Below are 11,234 nucleotides of genomic sequence, written 5' to 3' on the forward strand. Positions count from 1 at the left end.
TACTGATCCAATTTCATATTCTAGCACTGGGTTCATGGAGTTTCTTTCTTCCCTTTTGCAAACAATCAACAACATGTTATTTATGATTCCTTCAGCATTTCCTTCTTTGGGGTTTATTTTGGCTCTTTCAAATTGCTTACAAATATCTAACTATTATGTGTTCTTTGTTTCTGCATGGCAGGGGGGTTTAAGAGGTTGGGGAAAGCTGCACACAAGATAAAGTTTATATCTATCTCAATGGTTGTAGAGGAGTGAAAAGCAAAAATTCTTCAGAGCAAAAAAGGAAAAAAACCCACTAATAAGCTTTGCTTCATGAAGCTGATGAGTTGCAGGTAAAGTAATTAGTTGTGACATAGCAGGCTGCAGCCTTTAGGACTTAAACATTTCTAAATGGTTCTAAAAGAAAAGAAGCAGGGAAAATGGGGGAGAGACTCTGAATACGTGAACCTGCTTCTCAAAGAGCTAACATGGTTTAGGTCCAAGTACAGTGAGTACGATTCCTAGATTCCTCTCTTATCTGAGAAAGTTCGAGGAAGGGACATCCTCCTGCCACCATCCCCCAAACTGTGCTGAAAAGTAATTCTAGTCCAGATTCCCAGGCAGACTCCCCCACAACAGCATGATTCAGAGTGACTCAATTAGGGAAAGGAAATGCAGAACTGTGAAGCCATTTTCATTAAAATATGTGAAAAATAATTATGCCAAACCCTTCAGAGATCACTTTGTTTGAAAATATTTTGTGTGCTTGACAGTTTTGACTATTAAACTCTAGAAACTGACAATATTTGAGACCTCTGAAGAATTAAAGTGAGTTATGAAAGTCACAAACTGCTGACAAAAGGATTCAATATTGGAACGTGGATTTAACATGTGATGCACATTTGATATTGGTGAGAGTTAGCGACTATGTTTGATAATATGAGTATATATTGGAAAGTCTTTTGTTCCCTAATGTGTCTGGTGCCTATAAAACTGGTCTGAGACATCTGGAAAGATTGCGTTTGAGAAATACAGATGGAATATAAGTGGTTCTACAATTAAATAATATGTTCAGCGATCGGGTAATCGCTATGTAGACTTGGAAGTTTCCCTGATGTATTGTTGAGCAAACTGCCTAAAGCACATTTTAACATCCATTTTCTCAGTGTTTTCCATAACTCAGAAACTCTTATGGCCCCTTTTTTCCTACCTTCTGGGAATACAAGCTTGGCAATATTACTTAGTTATTCTAATCAGGTAAGTTTTCTTGGCTCTTCATGTTAATCACATCAGACAAGATCATAGCACAGATTTGCCTTGCAAAATGAAACAAAGAGTAATGCTCTGGAACTAGAGTTCATCACCCTTTTCTTAAACCTTCTCTGTTCTACTCGCTACCCTGTGTTTGAATTTATTAGCAAACAACCTGCCTCACCCAGATTTAGCTAGCTGGAACACACCCTTTCCCCAACTACTAAAGCAGGTAAATGGGAATTTTATCCAGCAAAATGAATGTTCATTATTCTTCACCACAGAGGCCAGAGAAGGTGGACTTTCTGCTAATCCAGTATGTGTAAACTCCATGTGCTCCAGGATAAGAATTTGTTATACAGATGTTAAATGCCTTGAGATTAAATTAAGAGTTAGAAAATGACGTTGTTAGGTTCTGCCAAACAGATCAGAGCTGCAGACGACTCAATACCGCAGACACTTCTTACCCTAAGACTTTATGCCTTAAACAAGAAAGGCTACAAAGCAGACAACAGGTCATAAAGCTAGAAAAGGACAAGCATTCTTAAAAAGAGTACATTAGTCATAATACTGATATTTTTTACAGGTAATTACAGACATGAGAATACCAAAGAGAGAGAAACAGATTGAAGAGAGGGTGAAGCAAGCTCCAACGAGGTTGTTGCATAACAATACTCTTGGTGTTCTAAAATATTTTAAAAATTCTGCTGATACTTTCAACCCAAACCAAACCCAAATAAGACAAAAAGCAGCAGGTACATGTTCAGGGACATCCAAGAATATCATGTACAGTCAGCGTGTGTATGTGCCTGCAGTATTAATGTCAATATCAATTTTTATATTTATTATATATATTTATGTATATCTATATTATATATTTTTAATACATAACAGGAAGTGAAAATAATTTATTGAATGGCAAATATCAGTGGTTGAAAAGACAATCCAAGCTTACAGGCATACACAATAAGTTATTTAAAAAAACAAAGCAAAAATCAAAACCAAGAGGTAAGGCATTTTCAATTGTCTAATGGAGTGCACTTTCACAGGACGCTCCAGTGGATAACAACTGCAAATCCGACTTCCAGAATGAGGTTAGAACAGGATGTAAGATCTTTTCTAAGGCAAAGACTGTTTTTTTTTTTAATTTTCCTTTGCTGTTAAGAGGAAGACATAAATATTGCCCAAAGACAGCACAGTTGTTCACAGGAAGTGCCCCTCCAAAAGAAAAAAAAAAAAAAATCCTGGCCTTGTCCTATATTTCTATTTGAGCTTCTCAACTGGACTTCTTGGACTGGTGAGTGGAACACTAGTACCCCCACTCTTATCCTTAGCTCCCAAGGCAGTATCAGACGAGTTGTAGGGGACAGCCATTGCTTACAACTTTACTATCAGTTTTTATTGGAAGCATTTAGCACTTCCTGGAAAGGCAAAAGCAGAAAGTAACTGCAACTGAGATGTATCTGTCTCAGACAAGCCTTCTCAAAAGTCATAACTCACCGTAAGAAAAGGGTTGCTTGTTCCCAGTGATACTGAACATAGCTTAATGTTTTCTGAAAGTTTTTTGGAAATCTGGAAGTATCACAGCAGCACACAATTCCAGCTATCCCAGTCCCAGCAAAATGTAACAATTGTTTTGTTGCACAAATTTCCTACTCCACTTTTAAGATAAGATGATTATTTTCAATAGGAACATGTTCTATTCTAAATTCAATTTGATTTTTGGGGGAAGTAATTGCTTCACATTACTACATATGCACCATTTCATACAGGAAAAATTTAAATTCATGTGTCTAAATCTTTCAGGGAAAATTTACACCTCCCCAGTGTTGATGTTCTATGCATTTATGTGGTGTACCACATAGTGGTATGGTGTTTTACTTCTTATCAGGGTGTTTATTCCTCCAACAACCTATCTCAGCGATTTTCCAGTTATCTGTAGAACACCTAAGCATTTCTTCTTGTAGATACCAGGGACAAGGGCTGAGTGCTTTGTGAAAGCAAATTCTCTGGCTTCTAACCCATACACCTCAATCCCTTACAGCAGCTCTACACACATACGGGTCAGAGAGTTCAGCTGCTTTTCACTTGCTGGTAGAGAAGAAAAGGGAAACCCAACAGAGATTCCATGTTCTCAGACTCCTGTATCCCTTCCTGTACACAGTTAGATTTTCATTCACTATCAGGAACTCAGTACAACAGAAAGACAATCCTCTTCAAAAGACTGAATTTAAAAAGTGAAGTCTTACACCTTTTGCAGGTTTGCCAAGCTGCAAAGATTATGTAATGTTCTTTTCTCTATCCTATCCTCAAAAAAAAAATGCTCTCTATAGAAAAGGGTATTCTGGAAAAAGGTTGAGGGCAGAATATATACCAGTTAGGTTTTCTCTCACGTACACTTGTATATCCCAAAAAAGGTTCTCATTTTAAAAAAACTTTAAGTCTTTGAATACGCATCAAATTACACAAAGTCCACAACACCAAATTATGCCAAACTAGAAAACTGCTTGCCTTTCTCAGCAGCATATTTGCCCTTTTCCAGCTTTTGCCTACTTATTGTTTGAACACACTGCTACAAAGGGTGAAAAAGGGCCACGTGGACAGTGGTTYGCTTCTTCCATACCAGACCATCCTACCCTAAAGAAAGAATTCAGAGTTGTGCAATTTTCAGCAAAAGGCATTTCACAGCATATACAGTAAGGCCTAAGAAGCCAACCCCGACTACTTTATCATTTTTACACCACAAACCAACAAGACTGTAAGACTGCAGAACAATTTTAGAGCTACAGCAAATAATCTGAGACCCACATATTACCACTTGTAATACTGCAATTAAGACTCTTAAGCATAAGCTTCTACTATTACAGTACTGCTCCAACCTGGAAAAGGCAAAGTGCAACGACAACAGCAGCAGGATTCACCCGATATATCCAGCCACAGGAGTCTAGGTTCTATCTGTAGCCATCTGAGGGAAAGATACCGTTCAAATGGTGATTCTTCCCAGTCTGAGAAAGCTGATTAATATAGATGAATGAATCATTTTCAAGAAGTATTTCTTCTCTACCACTAAATATATAGCAAATGTCTAGATGGCTAACACAGAAGATCAAGTGAGAGGAGAGAAGGTATGCACATTATTTTTTAATCACCTAAAACGTATCTATTTTAATGAACAAAAAAATGATTCTTCTAAAGACCTGCTCAACAAGCTTAATTTGGCATCTAAAACATAGGCATACAAAGAACAAAATCAAGCTCACTCTTCGTTCTGCAAATGTAGCCCAATCAAAATGAGACAACACAAATTTAGCACTATCAACACAACTGTGTAGCATACAGCAGTATAATTTTAAAGATGCATGGAACCAGTCTTAAATCTATCTTGCAAATAAGTGGCTTCTCCTCTCCTAGCAGACAGATCAGTCGAAGCACTTCACTTTGCACAATCTAAACTATTGCTTATATTTAATTTGTTAGTGGAACTAATAAACTCAGGCTTTTCTTTTTTTTCTTTTTTTTTTTTTTTTTTTTTTTTTTTTTTTTTTTTTACCTTTTTCTTCTGTTACATGATGTATGGACTGTTTAACATCCGTACACTTCAACAACAATGAGCAGCAAGGATACTCAGAGTCTAGCACAACTTGATCCAGTGGCTGGAACTTTCCTTTCTGAAAAAACATCAAAAGGATTCTAAAAGCATTATCATAAATAACAACAGACTAAGAGTAAGCCGTTGTTAAGCCATATGTATATATAAAAATATATGTGTGTCTCTGTGTGTGTGTATATATATGCAGGCAGTAGTCATAGCTTTAAAATAAAGTATTTAGAGAAGGTCGTATTTCAAATGGTACCACATGACATATTCAGAAACTGATTACAAAGCAACTATAAATATTTATTTCAAACCAGTAAATACCTGCAAAATGCTGAACTCGTCAATTAATGCTCTTAAAAGCCCAAATTTAAAACAATATGGGGAGAAACTAATGTGAAGTACAGGGGGATTTTTTGGAAGATGACAGAAGACACAGTAGTTAGTGTGTGCCAACAGTGTTTTAGATCAAAACCTGTTGGAATAAACCCAGTGTCATAACTTCAATTCAAATTTTGCTTTTCCTTCCATAAAGATAAATCTCAAAGGAGCAGGGCAGCTTCTGGAACACAGTATTAACCTTTCACCTCTGCAAAGTCAATTCCAGTTTGGCCAGAGTACGTATATAAAGTGATTTTGGCACAACTTAAATAGCCCCACACATGACAGAACCATCAAACAAATCCTGCTGTTGCCAAATAATGCATAATCATTCAGCACAGTTTGGCACAACTGGCAGCCTTCTCCTTGGAAAGATCCTTTAGCACATCAGTACAAAGACTCGGTGAGCTCTCCATTCTGACAGAGTGCATGGTTTCAGGGATCCAAAGGTGAAATGATTTCACTGGTCAGCATTAAAAAAAGCACCTGGGTAAACTGCTTTCATTATTAATCAATCCTCCTACTAAACAGTCAGAGGCCTAATAAAAATAAGCATCCACAGTTAAATCAGGTAAAAAACAATACTAATTTTAATTTTTTCCTATGGAAGAGGTAAAGATTAAATTACAATGGCAAAAAGAAGATTGTAAGAGGCAATAACAAAGCTGCAACTCTTTTGTTACCCATAGAAAACTTACCTGCACAAGTTAGCTTATGTCTGGAAGCAATACAGCCAATATTCACATTGTGCAGTGGTACAGAGCCTAAGCTAAGAAGCCCTGCTAGATAGAAGCTGGCTCTGCTCAGGGACACTTAGGCAACCCTGCATTACACTATCAGAATAAAAGAATGGAGCAAAGGATGATTCAAAACTACCCAGTGGGAAACGTAACATCCCTGTTAGTTCAAGCCAAGAAGCAACAGGGCTGCATTCAAGCTGGTCTCACATGAGGTATCTGGATCACAGTCCTTCAGACTTCCTTTTACTGGGGAATATGCTAATTTGTGCATGGCACTGCAGGAATATGTTTGTCCTGATATCGTACCCAGTCCAGCTCTGTGCACTTATCTAGCACCGTGTCTGCCCTAGAAAACCTTCCCAGAACCAAGTACTTAGGAAGTAAAGGGCAGTACAGGACTCTTCCCATGCACAGAAAGAGCAGTAATGTTCTTCTTTTATTCAGGCTACCTCAGCACTCGATCACATAGACGGAGGAGATTTACTGTTTCCATAATTTAAGTTTGGTATAAAGCTTTCAAAGGGATGCTAAATGCAAGTAGAATATAGTATGCAGAGAAACAGCTAAACTGTTGCTGTGAAATGACTTCTCATGGGCTACCCTGAGGCAGGGACAGATCACAGAAATATAGAACACATTTGAATACACTATATCATAAAAAATTTAAAAATAATTATAGAGCAATAGATTACTATTACAAATTTCTAACAGGACTTTATTTCTTCAGCATACAAAAATTGTTTTCCTGCATTCTCTACTTGCAAACTAAAGCGGAAAATAGCAAGCAACCTCATAAGAAATGCTGTTAGAACAAAAGCTGTTAGGATGCATAAAGTGAAATTACTGCCTCCATCAAGAAAGAATCAAAGATTGACATTTACATTTTCTTTTATGCCCTTTTGTTCACAAGCAGAAAATTATAATCAATAAATCAAAAGCATTGCCTATGCCTTTTGAGATACTTCTTAAATTTACATGAGGTTTTGCGATACTCACGATGAACCAATTTATTAATCATCTATCTTTTGAATACTTCATCATTACTTTGCCATTCTATGATAAACCATCTCTACAAGTACTGTTTTTAAAAAGGCAACTTCTCCTTCTAAGATCAATCTGCCACATAAATATTTCTTCTTCCTACCCCATAGCATCCAGATCATCTTTCTTTCTTCCTCTCTTCCCCAGAATGACTCATCTACTGATGCTGCAGAATGGGCATCAATTTTTTGTACTCTGATGACTTTAAATTCAATAGTTTGGGGATAGGCTCTCACAAAAGGACAAAACAGATTCTCTGCTTCTCTTACAAGCAGAGGATTAGTATTTGTTCAGATTGCAAGATGATTCCTTGAACATACCTTCTGATCAAGATAAATTGATGAAAACAAAAATACTTCTGTGGTGGATATCCCTGCTCTAAACAAAAATTAAATTTCCCATACAATGGAAGTCCTTTTTTCCTCTTTATAAAATTAAAATATCTCCTGCAGAAAATCAAGTTAGAAATAATATTTCCACCTAAGAATTCCAGCAAAAAGATAAAGCAGGCTTACCTCTTTGTCTGCCTTTATGAGGTAATAAAGTATCAGAAATAAGGGATCCATCGGTGTCACAAACAGTAGACGTCCATCTAAGTGTCAGACATGTAAAAGAAAGCTTAGCACCAAGAAGCAAAAGTATGTGGCTTAACCTCTTTTTTTTTTTTTTGGTAAGGATGTTCTTCAGGAGGGTGGGGGTGTTTTTTTTTTTTTACATAAAATGTTTCAATAAAATAGGAAGGAAAATGGTAATCATGACTTTATATTAAAAATGTAGAGCACGCTCAGGCGTCAGCTGTGCTAAACCAAAGCATAAACTCTGCTGCAGGTTTGCTGGCTTCAAACACTCTTACTCAGTTTTGTCTTTTTCTGGACTATATTAATAATGGCAAAATTAAAGCTGCCCTCTATTGGCAGAATTGGGCATAACACACCGTTGTTTTGGTACATCGGTTCTGCTTGGTACACTCCACCCCAAATACGGGGCAAGAGATGCTATGCTGGCAAAAGACACACTTTGTTCAAAAAATAATTTCAAGATCTTGATCAGTTTGAGCTGCCTCTACCTGCTTTGCAAGGGTAAGACATATCATTTGCAAGGGGAGAATGGCCATGCAGTTTCTTAATAGGAAAGAACAAACTTAAAATAGGTCAGAAAATACAACTCAGTGAGGTCAAAATTGTGGATAAGGAAAGGTCTTGGCCTCCCAATAAAACAGACACCTCTGCCCATATGGAGTTCACTGCAGGACAGTACTTTAGTCAGGCTTTTCATATAAATGCAGACAACTGCAAACAATGCAACATGAAGGAAGTGAACTAGTGAGATCCAGTAACTGATGACAATTTGACATTAATTAGCAAACCAGAAGCAAATAGAGATGGAGTACTTCTAGTTCACATCATTAAGACGATTGAAAAAAAAAAGGAATCCTACTGTGATGGCCCTAAAACTGACAAAAATGTGGTGAGAAGAAGGTGTTTGGGCAAAGCAGGCACCCAGTCAAATATCCGTATTACTAACATGATACATTCCATGAGGTTTCTGCAATAAAGCCATATAGACAGATTAGCTTGGAGATCCAGTTCACATTTATCCAGAAGCTAATTTCATTTCTTTTCTCTGGAGAGAACATCAAGGAGTTTTCCTATGACAGCACAATCTTCAAGGATCCTAAATGACACCTAGGAAACAAGGCTGGAGCAGACTCTTAGACTGCCCTCTGCCATTCCCCTTTTGCAATTCTGTAGTCAAGACCTAAGCTTAAATGTGATGGCCTCCAAAAGTGGGCCTAGTGCTCAATGTGAGCTGGGTGAAACAGAAAAACATAAGGCACTGTGCATTTATGACAAACTGATACAGATCAGCACATGCAAGCAAAACAAAGGTGAGTCTTGGGCATTCAGTGGCTGGAATTTTTCACCAGCTAAGTGAGTTTGTGATCTGTACTGGTACTGCCACRTGCAAAGTTCCTAGCCATAAGAGGATATATTCCCTGGACAAGAATCAGGCAAAGTGTGTTCTCAATCTCAATCTCAAATACACAGCCATAAGCAAAGAAAGTACCTAGACTTCTTACTCACAAAACTGAAAGTTTTGATGACAAAACTGGAAGAAAAAATCACTAGCCACTTTCCCAAAGCTCCTACGTAAATACTTCCCACTGCATCTCCACCACACAGACACACTGTAGGTTTATAAAGCCCTCTGCCCTTCCCTGTAGGTAACTAGATAATTTGCTTTAACTGCAAACACGCAGCTTTTGTGTTTTGTTCTTCCCCTAAGCATTTCAGAAATGCAGCAGCCCTAACATTCAGGAACAATTTTTCCCCTGTATCTCTTAAAGAAAACTTAGGTGATGACTCCTTAAGGCAACCATTTCCCAAGGCCAAAAGAAGAGGTTAAAAAGGGAGGAGGAGAATACAATGCGGACATAATTGGGAACAGGGACTAAGTCTCTTGGCTCATCCCCAGATGGAGCACAGCAAAGTTCACAGACATACCACTTGCATTGCTATATGCACCTGCAAAGGATGTTTGAAAGTTAACAYACACTTTGGGATATTACGATTAAAGAAGGCATACCTTCGGTGGGGTTGCTTTTTATTTATTATAAATGGTCTTTTTCTAGTTAAAGAAAGGACAAAACAAGTATAGTTTTATCTCCTGTAGTCAAAACCTAAGCTTAAAGGTGATGGTCTCCAAAAGTGGGTCCAGTGCTCAATGTGAGCTGGGTGAAACCGAAAAACATAAGGCATTGTGCATTTATAACAAACTGATATAGATCAGCACATGCAAGCAAAATTAATACCTACTGCTTGGTCTACAGAGAGCATCAGGGAGAAACAATACTCCAGCAACATCCTTATTGATAAAGGCTTGTTACAGCTGTTATAAGCAGTTACAGAAATCTTTTGCCTCATACTCAGAAAGTCAAGCTAGGATCAGGAAATGGCTGGGACTCTATACATGAGCTCACTTCAGGCAACAGAACTCTGAAATGGCACTTCAGACAGCAGCCCCATCTAAAGATCCCAGCACTCACACAAGAGACTAGAGCAGTAAGTAAAAGCAGTAACATACATTGCAGTGCTTGGAGCTCTAACACACTGCTCTGTTTAAGTAGCTCAGGCCATCCAGCCTCTTTTCTTTCCTAGAATAAAATATATTTTACTTACATGGAGGATTGGCTGGTTTGATTGACAAGGCAAGCAAAGTACTTTATGGAATTTCAGTTTTAACACAATTGAATGACTCTCTCCTAAAAGACAAATGAACATCTGTCTAATTCAGGCTGCCAAAGGCAGTCTTTTAAAAGGAGACCACAAAGCCCAGCCCTGGTTGAGTCCAGATGGTAAACAAGCATGTCAGAAGGTGGGCATGTGATGCAGCATGCTTCAACAACTAGGAGAAACACCTGTAAATTTATTATAAGAGAGAGAGAAGGTCTGAGTATGAACATTAGTTACAGTTGGGAAAAGGATACATTATATTACCCACCTTGTTGAACAGTCTGACCTATAAACCAGGAATGATATTCCTCCTGAAAAGATTTTACTTCAAACAGCTGCTGTGCACCGCTATTGAATAAGTAAAGGGTTGCTTCTCCTGTTGAAAAGAAATCTGGTTTGTGTTTATAAGCTTTCACAAAAATCAAAAGAATACCCAATACGTTGGAAGAATGTGCCTTACACACACACACACACACACACACAATCATACACACATTCTACATAAACTCACTACAAAGAAAGCTCAAACAAAGAAAACTATTACATACAGATGTTCATTTAGCAGCTCTATAAACCAAACTGAATTTGAATCAATAAATAAGATGTGTGAATAGTTCATCTTACAACATAAAACCTTTGATCCAAATCCAAATCAAAATCACACAAGAACTAGCTTTTGCCTGTACTGAAGAGGGAAGGTGGATAACCAGAAAACTTCTCCCTTCCTCATGCCAGTTTCTGAGATATCAGACTCAGGAGTAGGGGAACAAAATTCTCAAACTTTCAAGTGACAATTTGAAGTAATTTTTGTATATTCATTGAAATGGACTGCAGATGACTCAGTTTAGGGAGACAAGTAAGCTGAAGAAGGAAGCTGAAGAAAGTTGCTTCAAAGTGCTCATCTGTATCTATACTTCGGAAAGAAAAGAAAAGAAAAGAAAAGAAAAGAAAAGAAAAGAAAAGAAAAGAAAAGAAAAGAAAAGAAAAGAAAAGAAAAGAAAAGAAAAGAAAAGA

At 37.5% G+C, this 11,234-nt stretch overlaps 1 protein-coding gene across 1 annotated transcript in view; it reads right to left on the reverse strand.

Moving 5' to 3' along the window:
• RNASEH2B (ribonuclease H2 subunit B) overlaps nt 1-11,234 on the reverse strand; it is a 59,680-nt gene that overhangs the window by 14,171 nt on the left and 34,275 nt on the right. Inside the window, exons 4-6 of the mRNA XM_085325000.1 lie at nt 10,489-10,596; nt 7,503-7,579; nt 4,781-4,898 (exon numbers count right to left, since the gene is read on the reverse strand). Coding sequence (XP_085181126.1) covers nt 4,781-4,898; nt 7,503-7,579; nt 10,489-10,596 — 303 coding nt within the window. The remainder of the gene's footprint in view (nt 1-4,780; nt 4,899-7,502; nt 7,580-10,488; nt 10,597-11,234) is intronic.

Source organism: Rhea americana, unplaced genomic scaffold (assembly GCF_003343005.1).
Source record: "Rhea americana isolate MKP2758 unplaced genomic scaffold, rheAme1 scaffold_95, whole genome shotgun sequence".
In the NCBI taxonomy this organism is placed as follows: Eukaryota; Metazoa; Chordata; class Aves; order Rheiformes; family Rheidae; genus Rhea; species Rhea americana.